The 21,344-nt window shown below is 45.6% G+C and overlaps 1 protein-coding gene across 1 annotated transcript; it reads left to right on the top strand.

Moving 5' to 3' along the window:
• The first annotated feature begins 4,784 nt into the window (after positions 1–4,784).
• CA4 (carbonic anhydrase 4) lies at positions 4,785–19,050 on the top strand. The gene is made up of 8 exons (XM_058037584.1): positions 4,785–4,905; positions 13,021–13,071; positions 13,550–13,720; positions 15,504–15,664; positions 15,803–15,895; positions 16,182–16,245; positions 16,342–16,505; positions 17,469–19,050. The coding sequence occupies exons 1-8, from the start codon at positions 4,848–4,850 to the stop codon at positions 17,655–17,657; spliced, it is 951 nt and encodes a 316-aa protein (XP_057893567.1). The 5' UTR covers positions 4,785–4,847; the 3' UTR covers positions 17,658–19,050.
• Positions 19,051–21,344: the final 2,294 nt, after the last annotated feature.

Here is a 21,344-nt window from a genome sequence, read left to right as displayed (position 1 = left end):
TATCCACATTATTTATTCTGATTCAATCGTATTTCATTGTTGCCTTAACAAAGGATTCACCTTTGTTGTTCACAATTTTCTACCACGGCCTTGCCAAGCAGCTCAGTTGAATTGATGGGCTCCCACATTCAGCACTGATCTTACAGCAGCAATTCCAGCCCCACAGGTGGGAATCTGTGAACTCTGATAGCTCTGCCAAGGTTAAAATGTAAGAAATTTAGGCTATAATTTTGAGTTTAAAAAGGGGACTTTTAGGGCTTTTTTTTTCTATTGTAGTGTATGAAAGTATATTCAGTTTAACCTGCAGTCAGCATCCACGATTTTTGTGTATCAGGAATACTTTATAATTAATTAATACACTTTTAAATTGCGATTATTATATTTTATACAAGTCTAAGTAAGCAATAAGCATTTCAGATGGTCACAAGGGAATGATAACATAGAAATAAGGGCTGAGAAATGACCAGTCAAGCCTGGGGCTGTATTAACATCCTATAAAATATTCCTCTCCCAGTGTCCCAGATAAAACTCCCTTTGTAATCCCAGCCCTGGCAGCCACACCTCGGGTGTGAGGTTGCTGCTGAACAAGGGCCCCACTATTTCTGCCACCCCTGAGCCAGCCCAGCAAATCCTTTCCCTCCCAGCAGAGGTGGCAGCACAGCCCAGGTGGGCACAGGACACCTGTGATGAGCACAACATCCACAGAGCAAAACGGTTTTGAAAACACCCCGGTGGCTAAAAAATAATTTATCTGTGAATTTGGGCTCCAAAGGGCTCTAGATATTCCTGAAAATGCTGCTTGAAGTTGCTCTAATTTGAAAATTTGGTGCTCGAGCACAAAATGCTAAATGTTGTGAGATCAGAATGTAATTAAAGTAATATCAAGTGGTATAAATAGCTCTCCACAAAAGATCTGTAATCTGATTTCCCTAATAGAATCGCATACAAATTACCATCATGTTGCTGGATTAAGGGAGACAATAGTGTGGAAGCTGCTTTTTAGTGGGTTTAACACACAGAAACCCCCAGATTTGTACATTCCAGCCCTCTGTGATGCAGCTGGAGCCCCCAAAACCAGATGAAAAACACTTTAAATCTAAAGCCCAACCTTTTAATGGAACAGCCTCAATCCAAGGACGTTTTTGTACTCCTGTATTCCAGGAACTGTGCAGCATTCCCGTGCTTACCTCACCAGACCCTTGTGAGGAATTGTTATCTGCATCCTATAAATGGGGAAAGAACAATCCCATTGTTTGTTTAAGGTGACACAGGATTCCAGGCAACTCAATCTAATCTCCAGGATCTCAGGCTGACACCTCAGACACTGACTGCACCTTGCTGTGGGCAGCTTTAGGTTTATATTTACCCAGATTTCACCTTCTGTAACACTTTGTTTTTAGTTCTGTGATTGCTTTTCTTTGAGTTCTGTGATTGTATTGACACGTCTTTACCTGAATGCCCAATTTGTTTTGATGTATGTGTAAGAAACGGCCTCATTTTGTGGAATTATCTGTTGATTGTGCCTGTGGGGAAGGCAATAACCACTGACCACACTGGAGAGGCTTCAGGCTGAATTTTTAGTGATGGTTCAGGTGTGGAAAATCCAAGTTCACCCAGCTGATCTCACAGGCTCAGAACTGCCCCCAGCTGCAGCTCTCAGCCTCCAGTGGGACCCACAAGGGCTCAGAGGGACAGGCCCCCTCTGGGACACACCAAAATTGATCCCAAAACAGGAATTCATGCAGGAGCTGAGCCCAGCCCTGCCCAGGAGCCCTTGGACAACTCCCACCCTCACCCTGGGGTGAGGCACTGTGGCCCAGTGTCCTCTGAGCTGGAACTGGAACTGTGCCTGGAATTCCAGGGAAAAACTGCATCCTTGTGATGAAACAGGAGTGCCACAGCTCAGGGAGGAGACTTTAAATGCTTAATTCACATTGCTAACTCAAGTGAACTCCAAACACCTCTATTTCAGTGTGCACGCAGGACAGTCCAAACAGGATGAGGGGTTTCCGTGTCCTGTCACATTCTCCATTCCTGACCCCAAATCCTGGGGATTGGGATGGTTCTGCTTTCTCCCCATTGTCCCTGCACTCAGCCCTGCACTGTCACCACGCTGCAGACACCAAACCAAATTGCCAAGAGTCCTGAGCAGCTCAGCAGGATCACACCATGAGTCCCAGTTTCAGTGCCAGGGCCCTCAGCAGGGCTGTGGGATCACAGTGTCCCCCTGCCCTGCTCTCCATGGCCATCACGAGGCCTGCAAGGGAGAAACACTCAGGAAAGGGAGTGATACAAATAATTTATCCAATTTATGTTTCAATTAATGCAGATTAAAGCCTTCCTTTCTGGAGAGGGAGACACAAACAGGGTGTGTGATCTCCGTCCAAGATTTTTTGGAGCTGTTTTGAAAACACAAAGCTCTGCTCCTCCTCCCCTGTCCAGCCTCTCTCTCTTGGAGGAATTTTTGCCTCCCAGGTTTGGAGTGATGGGAGACAAACACCTGGAGCAGGTGAGAGGCAAATAAAGCCTGTCCAGGGTCAGCTGTGGGTGAATAAAGCAGAACCCATGGCAGTGTCCCACCTTGTGCTGGGACAGCATTCCCAGCACAGCCAGAGCCAGCCCACGTTTGCACATGGGAGATGAAGCTGCAATGTTTGTGCTTCACCCAGAGCTCTGAAATTCCAGATTTCCTCCTCAGGGGCGTGGGAGCTCTCAGCAGTAAAACGACAGCCATGAAGAGCACTCTGCGTTTTCTCACCCTGCAGGGTGGAATTCCCAATCACCCACCCGCTAATCCTGGAACCCATCTGGGCTTTAAATTCCTGGGCAATCCCTGCTGGGTCAGCTCAGCTCTGACCAGGGTTTGGCCTCCAGCCAGTCTCCCCCTCTCAGCCCTTGCTGCTGTGGCTCTCCAGGCCACGAAATAAGTGCAGCTTTTACTGGATTTGATATTCCCAGCTGTCCTTCCCTTCCCTGTACCAGGAAAAACCAGCCTGGAATTCAGAGAGCTGCTTAACTTTGTGTCTTCTCCTCTGACCAAGATGGTCTCACATCTTCAGGTTCAGTATCCAAAAATCTTTGTGTAAAATGCACCCAGTTTTTGATGGCATCATTGCATCTCAGTTTTAGTTTTGAAAAGGAATCAGAACTACCCTGAAGTGCAGCAATGCCATCAAGAACTGATATCCAATCACCTGTCAGTGGAATTTCCTTAGGAAAATAAATATATAAAAATGAGGAGCTCAAATTATGCCAGCCCTGCTTATTTAGATGCCAGGCTTTGGAAGGAAAGGGAATGCCTTTGCCTGAGCGTGCCTTCACTTCGGAGCTCAAATGAAGGCTTAATTAACGTGACTGCAGTGCAGTTTATTACCACTTTGGTAATGACAGGCTGGGAGGCTTACAAACAAAAAGAAGAGGGGAAAAAACCCCAAAAGAACAAAATAAAACAAAAACGAATAAACAAACAAAAAAGAAAAATAAGAAAGAAAAAACTCAATAAATAAATAAATCAAGGATCCTGATTTTCAAGCCCAGAATTTCTGACCCTCAGCTTTTCCGTCCTGAACAGAGGACTTTGAAGAAATAGAGCAGAACAACACTCCCGAGGTGCTGGTTCAGCTCCCAGATGAGGAGCAGCCCAAGGGAACTCTCCTGGATGCCCTTGGAGCTGCTCTGCGTGCTCAGCATCCCCCCGGCCCCGCAGGGACACCGCTCCTCCAACCCCTCGTTGTTCTCCCTGCAGGAATTATTTACCCCATCGCCCTCCCCGGCAGACCTGCACTGCGGGAATGTTATTGCCAGCGTTTTTATCAGTAGAGGGGCTGCTCTGGGTGTGCCTGCAGCCCCCGAGACCCCTCTGGGGGAGCAGCAGGGCAGGCAGGGATTCCTGAGCTCATTTTTGTGGGATGCAGCCTCTGCTGGATGACTCTGCAAGCTCAGCTGGGCTGGGTTGGCATCACTTCACTCTGCCCATCCCTCACGGGCATCCTCCTCTTCCTCCCAGCCCAGCTCTGCACCCCCAGGGACGTTTGGGGAAGGAGTTTGCTTCATTTGGATTCCTCAGCCCAGCCCCAAAAATCCCAGAGATGATGCTGTGTCTGTAATAAAGCTGTGTCGCTTTTCTTTGCTGAATGTAAAGTCTGAGTTGCCCCTGAATCATATTTAATTCCAAAAAAAAAAAAATTAGATGGGAGAATTAAGGGGACCAAACCAAAAATCTGTGTATTTATCATTCTACAGTAGCAGAAGCAGAAAGCTGAGAAAAAGGATTATTAAAAAAAAATGTATTGTTGCTTAATTACCTACGTAAGGTGTTGTATGTCACCTAATTAACATTTCCTGTTGCTGCACATGGAATTCCCATTTTCCAGTCCCAAATCAACTCCAATCCTGTTTGGAGAGCTGCGGGGTAGAAGTGAGGGGGAGCTGGGGTTTGATTTGTCCCCCTGGGTTTTTTTTTAAAGGAAACATTAACACACATATTAATTGAATGTCACGGGGCTGCCAGGAGAAAAACTCCCAGTAAATAAAAATGCAGCATTTTATTTGGGCTGCTGGACCTGTGCAGGCTGCAAAACCTCAGTAATTCACTGAAGGCTCCTTGCTCAGTGCCAGAAAGCCTCTCTCCTTTTGCCATCCACTTTGGAGAATGAATAAATTCAGGCAAATCAGGAGCAGGGCAAATCTGGAGAAATTACAAAGGGGAGGAGTTCACCTTCCTGCTATGGCTTTCAGGTCTGTCCTGGACTACTTACTCCAGTATAAAACTGAGAGCAGAAATATGATCACATCCTGAGGAGTCTAATCAATTCTGGTTTCAACACTGAGCCTATTTAAGCTAGAGAATGGAATTGCTGTTCCTTGCTGGGCTCTGCCTGCACATTCTCAAGACAGAGGCAGTAGGTAAGTCCTTGCCTGCTCTTTCTCACCCCACCTCAAGGTTACTCTGATTTCTGATCTGTTTGTTACTACCAGGACGTGCACTGCAGGCTCTCTTCTCTCTGGTAAATGAAGGATGATTGATTTATTTATTTCTCTGCCTTTTATTATTTGTGTTAAAATATCAAGGACAAGCTTTTCTCATGAATGAATGAGTGCTTTGGGGGTTTCTTTTCACCTTTAGAGATTCTATCTGCCTTCCTCCTCCAAGAAAAATCAATGAGCTTTGACTTGATCTCTGTATTTTATTATGTACGTGCATTTAAAATACCAAAACTTAATTTTTTTATCTCTTTAAACTTGAAAGAAAATTGTTTGTTTGAAATTTCTCCTGCCTTTCCTTTGCTGTGTATGATCCAAGATGAAATTGTGCTGAGGGAGAAAGAACAATATGTCTTTGCTGCATCAGCCCCATCTATTTTTGCTCCCTGGGCACCGTGAGTACACTGTGCACTTAGGATGGCTCAATTAAAGAGTGATCTATAATTAGTATTGATGAATGCAGGAGGTATTTCCCCCCCTGCTTCTGTTCAATCAGCAGCACTGAATAAATCCCTTTTCCTATGCAAATACCGGCAGGGAGGCTCCAAATTAAACACGGCAGCTCTGGAGTGCCGAGGGTCCATTGTTTGCATGAAACAGAGCAGAGTGCAGGGAGAAGGGACCCAGCTTGGTCAGGGGAAGGGCTGCCCTGAGAGCTGCTGAAGGGAGATGGTGTTAGAGCAGATCAAGGTTCAGAGCTGCTCAGAAATTCCCGCAGGGTTTCCCTGTGTTCATTTCCCTGTTCCCAGTGCATTCCCTGTCCCTCGGCGCTTGGCTTTCCCAGGTTCTCCTAAGCTGCCGTTCCAAACCCTTCCCTGTGCCTGCCACGCCTGGGCCAGGTAAACACAAACACAAACACCACAAAAACTTTTGCTTTTCCAGAGTCTGCCCTCGTGTTTGCCTCTGATTGATCCCTGCCTATCAACACCTTGCTGCATTTACTGCCCCATTAGGGGCTCCATTGGGCAAACCTAAACACAATCTAGGAAACCCTTGTGACTTGATTAGATTGGTGTCAATAATTAGGGTTTACCCCTCTATCAGAAGGAAGTAACACAGGGAATACATAAATAATAATTTGATAATTTCGATAATTTGCACGTTTTTCCTTGACCAAATTACAAAGTCATTAATGTGGTGTGGACCAAATTACAGCAATTAATACACCCTAACCTTGCTCTCTGCTCCTTCTTCTCCAAACTTTCCTCAGGCAGCAGCTCCTCAGGATACAATTTATTAAATTAAAGGCTATGCATTTCAGAAACTCCACTTTTGAGAATCAGCTGAAATTCCTTCTTGTGGTATTCCTTCTTGTTATCCATATTTTTTTTTAACAAATAAACCTTTCCCTCCTGTCTTGCCACTTGCCAGAACCAGCCTGGCTCTGAGCAGCTCATTGAGCCCAGCTCCAGCTGGGCAGCTGAGAACTCACCACCCAGAAACAGCCAAATACTGATTGCTAATCTGGAATTGCTGCCAGCCTTGTCAGAGCAGCACAGCACCTGTGGTGTAAAACCCCTGTTAATCCTTAGGGAAGGAAGGAAGGAGCATTATCCCTGCTGTAGGAGAGGGAAACTGAGGCACGCTGGTGCAGGCACCTGCCCAGGGATGGAACCATCACCCCCAGCTCCTCATCCTCAGCCAGGTCTCAGTGTGTTCCATTTACAGCTGCTCTGATCCCCCTCAGGTTTCTTGTCTGGTTCCTTTGAGAGATCAGGGACTCTCTGGTGCTGTTTTGGGGGAAAAGAGACACAAAGTGTCTGCAATTTCCAGCAGGAAATTGTGAGAGTGAGGGATGTCCATAGGTCCGTCCGTCCATCCATCCATCCATCCATCCATCCATCCATCCATCCATCCATCCATCCATCCATCCATCCATCCATCCATCCATTCCTCCAGCAGCTCTGGGGTGGGGTTACAGCAAAGTCACTGAAAATTAATTTTCTTCAGGGGGAATGGAATGAACCCCAGCACGTTTTAACCTTTTGCTTTATCACAGAGCAGGACTCAGCCATGAGGAGACAAATCTCCCACAGTCCATGCTCTGCTGCTCCTAAAGATTGATGCCTGATAGGACATTCCTCTAATTTAGATGAGATTAGATGCCCCTAATTCTCTATATTTCTGCTCACTTGCTTTTATGTCACAAACATTACATTTACATAACCATGCGGACATTGGCGTCAGTTCTCACTCTGGGGTTTCCTCAGGGCCATTCAGGTACAAAACACCCCTGAGAGCTCCATCAGCAGCTTAAAAATAATAAAAATAAAAGATGCTGGGACTTCTTGCCTTTCCAGTTCCAATGGTGTGGACTGCACACAGATTTATGGTTGGGCTCCAAATCCATTTTGGGGCTGGCAAAGTTGGGATGCTGCAGCACTTGGACACACTCTGGGGGGAAAAGCTGCGTTTTCAGCTGATGAAAGAAAGGATAATAAATGCAATGTCAGACCTGGAAGGCAGAGAAAAGGCAGAGAGCCACAGGAATTGTGGAATTACCCCTGTGAGGGGTTTAGGGCACCCCTGGAGTCTCCATCAGGTCGGGATCCAAGCTGCCTCTTCCCCAGGGATGAGGATGATCCTGCTCAGTTTTATCCATCATTTCCCCATGGATCCTCCTGGCTCTCCCACTGGGATGTTGGAAGCAGAAAAGCTTTTGGCACTTTGAAAAACCAGCAGAAACCTTGAGGTCTCCTAGAAAAGCTGGCAAGTCCAGGGTCTGTCTCTGGGCAGGCTCTTTTCCCTGCTTGTGGCGTTGCAGGAGATGCTTTGCTGTGCTCCAGCATCTATCCAATGGCCTGTTATTAGATTTTTAGTCATATTTTTAGCCACAGGATCAGCCATCAAAAGCTCAGCATAAAAGGCTGCAAAAGGCCAGCACAGCTACCAAGTGATTTGTTTGAATTAAATTTTAAAAGTGCTTTAAAATAAATAAATCTGAATTGCATTTTTATGACAGAAAGCAAGGCAAAACCTCTCACAGGAGGAAATCACCTTAGCCCTGGATGCTCATTTTTTGTTACAGCCCCTGCCTTTGATACAGGACATTTCTGAGGGCACATTATCTGCAGCAGAGCCCCACGGGTCACAGCTGAAACCCTTCCCCTGCTCCCTGACACAGAGGAAGTCGTTTGCAGATGTGAACAGGGCAAACCCAGAACCCCTGAGCCCCTTTGGGTTTTCCCTGCAGTTTGTGTCTGTTCCAAGGGCCTCATCCAGCCTGTGATTTGTGTGTGCAGATGATAAACATCAGATGTGCTGCCTTGCAAGGCCTCAGCACCACGGTAAAGCTGATTTCCAGGGCTAACTCCCCATCCTCTCCTGCATAAAGATGTGCGTTTTCCCTGGGGAAAATCAAATTAAGGTTAAAAGTGAAGAGCAATGAATGGCCAGGAACGCTTGTGGGGACACAAAAATTTGAACTTTTGGAACTGGTTCTGTCTGTCCAAGGGGTGACTGGGGCTTCCTGAGGATGTGTAATGCTCCAGGAGGGATAAATATTCTCATGCCTATATGCTCAGCAATCCCATTAATTAGAAAGACAGGCTTAGATAACAATTGCTTTTGTTTTGCCTTTTGCACTAAAAATAGAAAGTTTCACAAAGCCAGCTAAAAATAGGATGAGCCCAACACAAGCCAAACCTAAAAATAAACCCCATGCAGACCCAGCTTTAGGCATTTTGGTGGAAAAGGATGCAGAGGTGAGAGCAGATTTTGGGGATGGGTTTGAGGATGAGGATGGCAGAGCAGGGAGAGCTCTGGGACCACCAGGATAACAGGGAATGGCCAGGCAGGATGGCTGGAAGGGGGACAGGAGGCTAAAGGGACAAACAGAGGACTCAGGTGAACAAGAGAAAGGATTTGAATTAAAAATCAACACAGAACATTCCTGGTGTCCCAGGCAAAAAGGTCATGGACACTCTCAAAGGCTCAATATTGTTAATACAACCAGCATAAACCCAGCAAAAATCATAATAAAAATTGAAAAATAATAATAAAAACACAATAATAATAATAAAGATGGCAAACTGGAAGCTGACTAAAGCACAGCCACTGTGTCAGAAGCAGGAACTGAGGCAGTTCAGTGTTTCAGTAACTCTGAGTGCACAGGTTAAATGGCATTTCCAGCACACCAAGCAGCTCCAAGTAGGGCAGCAAGCAGAGCACAGTGGGACAGAGCAGATTTGGGAGCTTTTATGGAATTCAGACAATCTGAGCGTGGTCCAAAGAGCTGAAGGGTCTTTTCCCAGATCCCACAATAGCACCTTGGCAGGGCTGCTCCAGCCTGGCCCTTGGCCAGCAGCACCTCCTGCCTCCCTGGGCAGCAGAGCGAGGTCTCTGCAATATTTTATTTATTTTATTTTATTTTTTTTTTTTTTTTGCCTCGAGTTCCAAACGAGGCTTGATAGCTAAAACAATTGAAGAGGCTTGCAGTAAAATGAAAACAATACGTAATTTGTATTGTTTCTTCGGCCAGCCCCGTGCCAAGAAGCAGCTTGGGCAGGAAGCAGTTGTAAATTCCAGGAGGAAGAGGCAGAGATAAGTGGGACTGCTCACGTGCCAAGAGAGACTCCCTAAATTTAACTGTCCTGAACTCTGTGGAGGAAGAGCCAGCCCTGTCCAGCCCCACTCTAAATTAAACCAAATAAAGTCAAGGTGACACCTGTGGGATGGGACAGAACCACTGAAATCAAGGATAAATCCATAATAAAATTGAGGAGAAATATATAATTGATAAGTCAGTCCAGGTGTGCATATCTCTATCTATATATTTTTAAAATACATATCTATATCTGTATATATCTATATATCTATATATCTATATCTATATATCTATATCTATATATCTATATAGCAATGATTTCAGCACCTCAACCACAAAAACAAACCCAAAAAAACCTCCCTAAAACACTGAAAACCCCATTTTCTGCCGTGTTTTTCCAGCAATAAAATGAGCTACAGGGAAGAGAGCGTGGGAGCAGGGCAGGGGTGATCTGAGGAGCCCCAGACCCCATAAAAATGGGATCAGAGGGAGATTTTGAAGAGGGAACAGGGGGAAGGTGAAGCCTGGTCAGATGGGACAAAAGATGCACGAAGCCAGGACAGGAATTGCAGATGAAGAGGGAACTGTTTGGATGCTGTAAACACCAGGCAGGGAAAGGAATTGTTTAGGGTGGTTCGGTGATATTTCTAGGAGTGATGGGACGCAGATAAGGAAGTGGAAAATGTAAGCTATTAAATAGGAAACATTTCCTGCCAGCGTGGGCTAATGCACTGTGCAAAAACTCCTCCAAGGGAAGTGGCAGGAGCCTCTGGACAATTAAAAGCGGCCTGGACAACGTGCCTGAGGGCATCATCCTGCCCAAAGCAGGGAGGGCTGCCTGGATGCGACAGGGACCTTCCCTTTGGGCACGGAAAGAAAGCCCCAGAGCTCAGGGGAAGAGAGAGCCATTGTGAGGAGAGGCTCCTGCAGGGAGGGAGGCTCCCATCCCACTCTCGGCACATCCAAAGGCACGTTCTCCTCCCCAAGGACACTCTGGTTCCTCCTGAGCAGCGCCCACACAAAGGCTCCTGATCCCCAGTGTTCCGCCGCTGCCAGTCACAAAAGAAAAAACAAACCAAAAGAACCAAATGAACCAGCCCTAATTCACACTAAACATGAACCCACTGTTTGCTCAGGCATTCTGTAATGTTTAATTACCTCATGCTTTAGAGTTTAACAGCTTCAAGGACACTTTTCTTATGAAATGCTGGGTTTATGTGCTGTTCTACTTCACTGATATCATCCAGCCACAAGTGTGGTAAGGACTTGGTAGAAAACACAATCCTTACCTTGTTCAGAGACATTGGGAATTTGGTGGAAAGATGCAAAAATCAGATAATAATTATTAAATCTCCTGAGTGCTGGATGTGAGGCAGCTGTAGCCACTGAGGGTGGGATTCTCAAAATTAAATTTTATTTTATTCAACTTTTCCTCCCCATCATTTTGATGCCCAGGCTGGAAGATCTGTGGTATGCTCAAGTGTCAGTTTGCTGAGAGGTGATTGAAACCCACAATTTATTTGTCACAATTTGCCAGACACCTGTTCAGGGGGTAAAATCTCAGTGATTTCTGTTTGAGAAGGGACAAAACCCATTTCCATCCCCCTGGCACACAGACCCTGGCTCAGCACAACCTGGGGACAACTCCCCTTCCCCCTGTGGCTCTGTTTGAATTTGGTGGCTCCACTGTAGATGTTTAAAATCTCCAGAGCCTCGAACCTGCTGCCCTGGCTCCCAGCTGTGCCTCAGACTGGCTGGAAAATCGGATTTTCAGTGCAGAAATGCTTTCATGTCCAGGCCATGCTCCCTCTCCACTGTGAAACCTCCTGGAACTGCCCAGCCTGGAGCTCTCCCCTTCCCCCTCTGCTTTCCATCCCAAAGATTTGGCAGCAAATCCCTCCAGGCTATTCCTGCTGCTGTTTTCACACCTGAAGGTCCCTCGGTGTGTAAATGGCCAAGAGACTCCCAGTCCCAGGCTGGGATTGTTAAAAGTTCACAGCGACCCCAGGGAGCTGCCAGAACCACACCTGGAGCCTTTGATCCGCGTGAAAACCCACCTGGAGGAAGGGTGGAGAGCAGCTCGGCTGGCACTCTGCACTGAATTCAAATTAATCATTTTAATTCATTGATTAAAATATCGATTAAGGCACTTGGGGACACCCTGTGCTTGGAACTTCTGCATTTCCCAGTGGAGATGAGGAAGAACTCGGTGCCACTGTCCTGGAAAAATTAGAAAAAGCAACAGTGAGGGATGGAAAGTGAAGTTTTTTGTGTGTTAGAAATCTGCTAAAAGGATAAAACCTTATCAAATTCAGTTTTTGGGTAACAATATAGAAATCCCCGCAGTTCTTACCACACAGAAAAAGCAAAGTTTGCTTTTCTTCCCAGTCTTGCTAAAGTACAAAGTGAGGCAATATTGTTTGTAGTTTTCAGCAGAAATTTCGTTTTTGTGAAAGAAAAACCAAAACTGTCATTTTTTTAAAGGTTATATTAATTGCCATGAGGTCTCCCTCTGTGTCACAGCTGCTCAGGTTCCACAACAATTCTCTATTTATAACTTCTAAATCCTTAATAGATGGATGCATTGTTATGCCACTGATATAAAGATAAAGGTGTTAAAAGCCTTCCAGCAGGTGTGTTATAAATTACAAATTAAGGTAATTACCAGTCAAGTGACAGGGCTCCTCCATAATTATCCTTAAAATTGATTAGCCATTTATTAAAATGTCTATAATTTACTAATCACAAGCAAACAGAAGGTATGGTATTAATCATCATTACAAGAGGGTTTGAATTGTTATGGATTGAAGTTAAATAGCCAAAGAGAATGACCCTGTCAAAGTCAATTTAAAGTTTAGAATAAATAAAGAGCCACTGAAGCCACTTGGGATAAACAAGACAATCCTGCTGTCCTAACTAGATAAACACATAAAGTTAAATCAGCTCTTGTCCTCTGAATTTTGTATTTCTTATGACCATGAAAAAGCAAAATTCAGATGTTCTGCTGAAGAATTTTGCGACCATCCCTGTGAGTTAGCCCGAAGCTCCTGCGGGTCCTGCAGGAAGTGAGATCCTTCGTTTCTCAGAATTCTTCCCCAGGTAACCTTCAAAGGAGTTCCTGGAACAGGCTGAGATAAGTCCTCTTGCACAAGTGAATTTACAAGTCTGTGAGAGGCTGGCAAGTGCAGAGCTGATAAATGGAAATTTATTTTAACACTGCATATATTCAAATGTGGAACTTTTGCCTCAAGAAGTTGAGGAGGCCAAGGTTTGAAAATCAAATTCTTCAGGACTGCAACCCATTCAGAATTCTGATGTCCTAAAGATTGCTGCCAGCACGGGTTTGGGGTGATTTAATGGCTATAAAGTGATTTATGAGAGATCAGAAAGAGATACAGAGAGGGCAGAGCTGCCAATCCATTCCCCTGCTGCTTTTTGGGGGCATAATTTGTAGAGATTTTCACTCACCTGTTTTATTTATTGTTTTTTAGTGGGCCACTGGTGCTATCAGTCCCAGAAGTGTGAGCAGCCACAGTGTGAAGGTACTGCCAAGCAATTTCTTTTTCCAATCACATTGGTGATCCTTCTGCTCTGCAAAGGGGCTGCTGAGAGAAATAATGCAAAAAATTCACAGCACTCAGCCTTTAATGCCTCGTGATCACATTAATTGTGACCATTTCAGTGCCAAACAGGGTATTTTGAAGCCCTTGGTGTTTGTGGTAACTGCTCGTTTTGTGTTGACCAAGGATAATGTAGAAATGTACAGATACATTAGTTACTAAAATTTTTACTAATACATTAGTAAAAATGTAAATACACAAGTTTAAAAATCAAATACACAAGTGTAAAAATCAAATGCACAAATGTAAAAATCAATTACATGAATGTAAAACTCACCCCAGAAGTTGGGGTGATGTCTCAGATGCCCCATTCTGGTTGGGTGGTTTGGCTTCCTCGAGGATTTGCTGTCTACAGAGGAAAAAAATAAATAATAAACCCATTTTCTTCATCCCTGAGCAGGTCCTGCCCAGTGGCACCAGTCGTACAAGGATTGCAGAGGGGACAGGCAGTCCCCTGTCAACATTGTCACCCGAAATGTGGTGTACGAGAAGAGCCTGAAGGCCCTGAGCTTTGAGGGGTACGATGCGAAGGGCTCTGCCCAGTGGGACGTGCAGAACAACGGGCACACAGGCAAGTACTGCCCAGCCTGCCCCTGGGGTGGGCGTTGGGCACTGATGGGATCCCACCCCTCTGCTCCAGAAATGAAGCTCCCAGAACCTTTTTGCATCAATATTTTCTTGGGAGGTTTGTGGGAGTGATGAAGGTTTGGGGTTCGTGAGTATCCCAGCAGGAATTTCTGTGCAGAAATTTCTGTACAGGAGCTCTAAAGCAAAAAACCCCCAACCCAAACAGAGTCCAGGGCTGGGGGCAGGTGGGCAGGACAATTTGGGCAGAATTTTATCATTTTCTGCTGAAGCCATTCCTGGGCTGGCCCTTTCCAAATCTTGCCTCTGCACAAAGAGAATCCTGCTGGAGAAAAGCCTGGTGTGGGAAAGTCACTCTCAGTGCTGGCTGTTATTAGTTCTTTAAATAATGAGCTATATTCTTCTCAGATTCAGACCTGTTTTCTCTGCACACAGAAGTTATCCGATGTTGATCAGCTACTTAGTGAATCAGTAAACCTTGAATCAATTAACAGTAATTTAGAACTGTTCCACTTCCTCCACCTTCCTTCACAATACTGAGGATGCTGCTCCAAAAAAATGATGTTCAATTACTTCGACTTTAAAAATAAACATGTAGTCTAATATTTTTCTTTTTTTTTTAAGTTATATGTAGGTTTTTTTAAAGTCTTGGATGGGTTGTTTTAACTGCCAAATCCTCAAAGCAGAAAGCAGCACGTGGCAAATATTTCCTGATGTAAAAGGGAAAGGTGGGAAGGCAGCTGAGGGAGATTTTAACAGCCAGAAATTCTCATGTCGTGGCAGACCACAAGAAAAAAGAATGTTTTGACTTTTCATTAATATATGCATTAATGACTTTCCCATTACAGGGTGATACTCCAGAATGTCCAATTACAGTCCCTTTAACATCAAAATTAATATTTATAAGGACTGCTCCTCATCTTCCCCAGCCATGCATAAGGATTAGGGGCTCAATCTGGGCTTTTAAAATTTCTTCCTTCTGAGAGCAACCGATTCCTGTGCTAAATGAGGAGGTTATTGCCTAAATTACAGCTGCAGTTAGAGGCTGCAGGTGAGATTAGACCCTCATTATGTTCCGTGATGGACACATAGCAAAGGTCGCTGTCTCAACGGTCTTAACCTAAACAAACAAAGCCCACAAAGACATCTGACTCATCCATTTACAGATTAAAAAGCAAAGGAACTAAATGACTCATGCACTCTCCAAGTTCATTTGGAATTCAGAACAGAAATGAAATCTCTGGGGCTGCAATCCAGAATTTTCCTATGCAAAGAGAAGTGCTGCGCTTAACGTGGGGGTCGCAAAAAGAAAAAATTTAAAGTATATCTCAAATATGTGTGATCAAGGCTTAAATTGCAACACTACTTTAAATTAAAGCAGGATATCTTTAAACCCTGCCCAAAGGAAATGTTACAGCGCAGAAAACTGGAGGTTAAAATGATGGTTAAAACCCAAATAAACTGGGATCCAATTTACTTTGATAGAGGGTCTTTTTTAGGAAAAAAACTGAAGGAATATAGGGTCTTCTGAGAGGTATAAGAAGCTCTGACTCCAGAGGTCATAATGGTTAGAATTAATCTCAAATTAAACTCAGGGATGATTTTGTAAGAGTTCAGTTTCTGCAGAACAGAATTTCTGGAACACTCGGTCTGAAAAGCCAAGCGAGAACTTGAAGATAAATTTGAATCTCAAGAACATCTCTGCTCTCACATTCTGTTCATGTAGGACCTGCTCTTCTCCTGTAAAACAATTCATGCTTTTTCCCCAGTTAAAGTGGCACTAGACTCATCCCCTAAAATCGGAGGAGGAGGCCTGGAGAGAAAATACAAGGCAGTAGAATTCCATTTTCACTGGGGAGTCCTGGCTGAGCAACAAGTGCTGAGTCCTGGCTCAGAGCACAGCATAGATGGAGAGAAATACCCCATGGAGGTAGGTGGGACTGCACGTGGAGCGTGGGTTTCACTCCAGAACCCTGGAATTCTGAGATCCTGCTCAGAAAAACTCTTGGCTAGCTTCCCACGGGAGCTCTGAGGGTGGAAATCATTGTCCTTGGCTGTTGTGTTCCAGTTTCACATCGTCCACATCAGAGAAGATGCTTCAGATGTGTCAGAAGCCAAGAAAAGTCCGGATGGTTTGGCTGTGTTGGCCTTCTTTGTAGAGGTAGGCAGGGAAATTTTCAACTGCCCCTCTCAAATCTCAACCAGCAGCTTGGCTGAGGGATTGTTTATGTCAGTATTTTATGTTTATGCCAATATTACAGTAGCCCAAGGTTTAACCTCCCTATCTTGTGCAGGCATTCTGCCAGCACTGAGTTCACTCTCCCCTTTTCTACATCCTGCTTGCTGTTATCTCTTCTTGTGACCCTTTTCTGTATTATTCACCACTGCTTAAAAGCAACCACTTGTAGAGAAATACACAACATGGAATGAAAATATTTCCCTTTCAGGCTGGCAAAGAAAATAAAAACTATGAAACTCTGTTGAGCAAATTAAAGAATATTGAATCCAAAGGTAAGGGATTTCACAAGCTCTGTGGGGAGAGGATAAATGTGGGCAAAACCTGCAGCCACAAGCATTACGAGGGATTTTCCCCTGTGGTTTTTCCAGGGGGATCAGCAAAGGTGGATCCTTTGCCACTGAGCTCTCTCCTCCCACCTGAGGAAGACCTTGAGAGGTACTATCGCTACCAGGGGTCCCTCACCACCCCGGACTGCTACCAGGGCGTCATCTGGACCATCTTTGAGACGCCAGTTCAGCTCAGCCTGAAACAGGTGGGTGGCAGAGGCACAGCCTGGAGGGTCTGTGCCGTGTCCCTGGGCAGGGTGACACCTCAGTGCCCTGTCCCTGGGCAGGTGACACCTCAGTGCCCTGTCCCTGGCCAGGGTGCCACCTCAGTGCCTTGTTCCCCACACACCCCTGCTTGGCAGCAGCCTCAAGGAGCTCCCTGCTCCCCCCAGCTGATTGACCCTGTTAAATCATCCCTCAGAAAATGGCAGGAAAGGGGCAGGAAGGGGAAATGACGGCGTGAGGAGAGAGCCAAACCCCCCCCTCCCCAAGCTCAGGGCTCCGTCAGCAGCGCTTCCACTGCTGCCACCTGCTCCCTCCACAGCTTTTCTCCCGTTGTCAGGGCAGCAGAACACAATAATTCCAAACCCAAACCTTGGGCCCATCAGCATCAAGCAGCCCATTTTTGACCTGCAGGCAGGAAGAGGGGATGGAATTAAGAATGCTTGGGAAACACAGGCTGTGCAGAGATCACACAGCCTGGCCCAGAGCCAGCTCAGCTCCTCACTCACAGCGTGCCCTGAGCGCTGTCACAGTGCCCCCAGCACTGCCCAGGGGCACTCAGAGCAGCCAGGAACCTGAGCAAGGACAGAATTCCTGCCTTGTGTCAGCCAGGAACCTGAGCAAGGACAGAATTCCTGCTGTTCCTGCCTCTAATTCCTGCTGTTCCTGCCTGGTGTCACCCTGCCATGGTGGCCGGGGCCGGGGCTGGCATCAGGACCTCTGGGGAGCCAGTCCTGGGGCTGCACGCAGCATTTGGCTCCCTCTCCGTGATTGCCAAGGCTGGAAGGAGCCATCACTCAGTGACCTCTCCTGTGGCCTTTCCTGAGAGGTTCAAGGCACCCATTAACCCCTCAGGTTCCAAACCAGAGCGAGGCAGCACGGGTTGAGTTGGCAGCACAGCTCCCAGAGCTGTCGGAGCGGATTTAACAAGCTGTTGTGTTTTGCAGCTGTCCCAGTTCGCAGCACTGCACTTTGATGGGAAGAACTCCACTCCCATGATGGAGAATTTCCGACCTGCACAGCCCCTGAACGGGCGCGAGGTGCTCTGGTCAGGGACCAGCATGGCCCTGCCCGGGGCACAGCTGCTGCTGCTGGCCCTGGCCCTGGCCTGCACCCTCAGCTCTCTGTCCCGCTGAGCCCTTCCCACCTCACTCAACCTCCTGGGCCTTAATTTCTTGCTTTTCAGCCTTATTTTTGCTGTTCTTTGCCTCAGCCTCTCACGAATTGTGTCCCAACACAGAATAGCCTTGTCCTCCGCCAGACATTAACCAAGGGCTTCTGTGCTGCTCTGGGGAAACCCAAACCACCAGAACTCAAAGGAACTGGGAGATAAAGCAATGAAAATTCAATTTGAAAAACCAATAGACTCAGAGAAAGCTAAGTCTGCATTATGCTGTAGTTTTAAGGCAGCACTGGAAGGAGCTGCCCAGAGAATCTTGGAGAGGAATCTGTTCCTAAGTGCCTGTGAAGGGTTGGTTTGGAGCACGTTTACATCCAACACTGCAAATCTGGCAGTGAAATGGGGAGTAATTCCCACAAGCCCACACTGTCCTGCCCGAAGGTACAACACAGAGCAAAGATCAAATGCTCACACACAAGAGCAGCACCTGGATCACCCCCTCACCCAACACATAAATCCCCCTCCTTCCTTCAGAACATCTCAGCTAATTTCAGATAAGGACAATGGATTCCTTCCACCCCACCTGCTGCTGGCGCTGTCAGGTTCCTCTGTTATTTATTCATCCCTCTCTGGGATGCCATGGCCAATGTGATGTGCTGGGGAGCAGCAGGGAGGCTCATCCCCACCACCAGAGGCACATCTGTGGAAATTCCCTCTCTTTGGAGGGCTGCTTCTGAAGCAGGAGACTCTGATCATCCTTTGTAGTTGTTATTTGCCTAATAAAATAGGACAGCTTGAGAAATGGCTCTTTCTTACATATAAATATATATATATTTCTTTTATAAATATAATTTTTATAGTAGCATACCTGCAATATTCACAATATGGTCAAGATTCATAGTTTTTTCCAAGAAAATTGTGGTTTGAACCAATTCCTTCAGATCTTACCCAATTACTTATAGAAAATACATTGGGAAATGGGGTTTCCTTGTATCATTCTAGTTCTCCCTCTGAAGAGGGACATAACATTTCTCTTTGGCTAGTGCCATATAACATGTTACAGCTTCTTTTAGGGTTTTAGATTTTGGCCACACCAAAATAGGATTTCATATTAGCAGATTTGTATTTTTTTTTCCTTTAAGGGCAATGTTTGCAGAGATGACTTTATATATTTTCAGGAAAATCCTGGCAGTGAGAGCAACCACAGCTCACCAAAAGCAGGGAAATTATTTTCATATTAATCAATCAGTAAAGCTTTAAAAAAAAACAAACAAAAAACACACATGGGAAAGCAAATGAACCTATTTAAGTTTAAAGGAAAGATTAATACTTTAACTATGTTTTTATGTAACTGAAAATCTTTGGAGGAGCAAACAGAAATGAAATATTAAAGGTGAACAACAGACCTATATTTGAATTGTTCTGAGTTTTTATTTCTTTTGTCCTTGCTGAAGGGGAATGCACAAACCCTTTCAGAAGAGGAACGTGACTTTCCCCCCCCCGCTGTTTTCTTCACAATATTTGGGGTTGGGTTTAGGGCTGGGTTTGCAGTTTTGGGACAGGGATGTGCAGTGCCTTGGGATGTTTGCAGTGTCAGCAGGGTCGGGGGCTCTGTCTCACAGCTTCTCTGCACTCAGCAGATTCCTGGGTCTGGCACCTTGCCCAGGTGTGCCACCCCCACCCAGCCCCCGGGACAGGGAACTCCTGCTTTAAAGGCAGAGATGGGAACACCCCTTGGGGTACCTGAGAAATGCCTTTTGCACTGGCCAAGGCATGCAGGAGCCACCATCCCTCTCCTTCAGGTTATTTCCTCAATTCTCCTTTCACAGGCAGCTCTTCAAGGGCCAATTGGAATAAACCCTCATCTGGCTCAGCTGTCACGTATTGCTAATCATCAGTGATATATCACAGGGCACAGCCTCAATGAACCAGATGAAAACAGAACTACAAGGAAGAAAAAATTCTGCTGAAAAGAGGGTGAGTCCCTCTAAGAGCCCTTCAGCACCAACCCCATGTGAATAAGATCTCCCTGGGCAAGGATCAATGCTTTTACTGAGTGGCTCAGTGCTGTGGCAGAAAGGGACAGGGAAATTCTCCCTCTGCTCCTTTCACAGGGATTGAGATCAGTCTGTGCTCTGCCACGGCACCCAGGTTCTGCTCTGGGGCAGGCAGGGACAAGGACAGGAGCAGCAATAATGCAGGGAATAAGCAAAAACCCCAGCAAAAGCTGTTCCCAGGAAAAGACAAGAAGGCTTTGAGTGGGACATCAGATCTGCTTTGTGAGGATGGTTATGGAAAAGCAATTTGCTGCTCCACAGGTAGCCTGAGGTGCCGGTTTTCAGGAATTTTGTCTCGGCTGCGTTTGGCATGAAATTCTTTTATTGTGAAGACACCAGGAAATGACAGTCACTCCTGAAGGACAAATAGCCAAGGCATGATACAGGAAAGGGTGGGGGGAGGAACAGAGGCATTTGGAAGGATCCAGCAGGAACATTATTTTCCCATGTCCATTGGGGCTAGCACAGAACTGCACTGATATATTTCACATATGTTGGAGCCAGAGCTGAAGGCTGTGGGGCTGAAAGCTGCAGTCCCAGGGAAAATGAAACAACACTGGCAATTAAAATTGGGGTTAAAACCAATAAAACAAACAGGGGTTTGTACAACCCATCCATAAGCAATCCTTTCCCAGGTTTGGGCTGCGCCTTGGTTGGAGAGCAGCTCCAGAGGTGTGAGAGGTGAAGGCACTGCTCCTTCCCAGTCATCAGAGGGGCAGGGGGTGACAGCAGGGGCAGGCACAAAAAAAACCCCAATACAATGTGTTTTCAGCAAAACATTTCTCTCAGGAAGCGCAGAGAGACAAGGAAACCAAACCATTACTCACTAGAAATGTATTTACATTATCCACAAAGAATTCTGACGAATTTGGCAACTCCACTTACAGTCAGCTCCTCCTGTGACAAAACAGCAGCTCAGAATGAACTTGTCTGGATAAAATTAGTTTTCTGTGACTGCTGGGAGAGGAGGACAAAGGTTTTTCCTTCATCCTTTCCTTCTTTGCCCAGCCAGATATGGATTCCACAGGGAAAACAGCACTTGCCAGCACCCTCCCCATTACAAAGATGTCACACAGCAAATCCATGTAAAAAAAAACCTTCATCCACCTGTAGTCAAAAAAAAAAAAAAAAAAAAAAGAAGAAAAAAGCATACAGGGAAGCCTATTAAACTTTCCAGGCTGGTTTTAGAGTTTAGAAATATGGAGTTTCATAAATACCAGGTATAACATCAACACCCTCTCCTCCAGGGACAGGGATCCCATTGCACAGGAGCAACACCCCAAAATCACAGCTGGACTCAATGATCTTAAAGGTCTCTTCCAACCTAAATGGTTCTATTATTCTATAAATGATTCCATGAAAAATCATTACTTTTGGAGATAGGAGGCTCTTTTTGATAGAGTTAAAAGTGGACTTGGTGATTTTCTTCCACAAAGCACCAAAATGAGATGGAATTTAAAAACACTGCAATGACAGAAAAACAAATTACCTGGGAACTGAGGTGGCTGTGGAAAATGCTTTGTGTGGGAGAAATTCATATGTAAATTGGATTTTTAAAGAAAGGAAATGTAGGATTTGCTGGTAGATGATGTGTACCTGTGGAAAAGGCAATGAAACCCCAGCTGGAGGCACAGCAGGGCCACAGT

The sequence above is a fragment of the Melospiza georgiana genome, chromosome 19 (assembly GCF_028018845.1).
Source record: "Melospiza georgiana isolate bMelGeo1 chromosome 19, bMelGeo1.pri, whole genome shotgun sequence".
Taxonomy (NCBI): domain Eukaryota; kingdom Metazoa; phylum Chordata; class Aves; order Passeriformes; family Passerellidae; genus Melospiza; species Melospiza georgiana.
The sequence above is the reverse complement of the archived record's forward strand: the minus strand, read 5'-3'. Positions and strand labels throughout refer to the sequence as shown.

Coding starts and splice junctions, on each gene's coding strand:
- CA4 (XM_058037584.1), top strand. CDS start 4,848: ATGGAATTGCTGTTCCTTGCTGGGCTCTGCCTGCACATTCTCAAGACA. Junction 4,906..13,020: donor TCTCAAGACAGAGGCAGTAG/GTAAGTCCTTGC, acceptor ATTGTTTTTTAG/TGGGCCACTGGTGCTATCAG. Junction 15,665..15,802: donor GAGAGAAATACCCCATGGAG/GTAGGTGGGACT, acceptor GTTGTGTTCCAG/TTTCACATCGTCCACATCAG.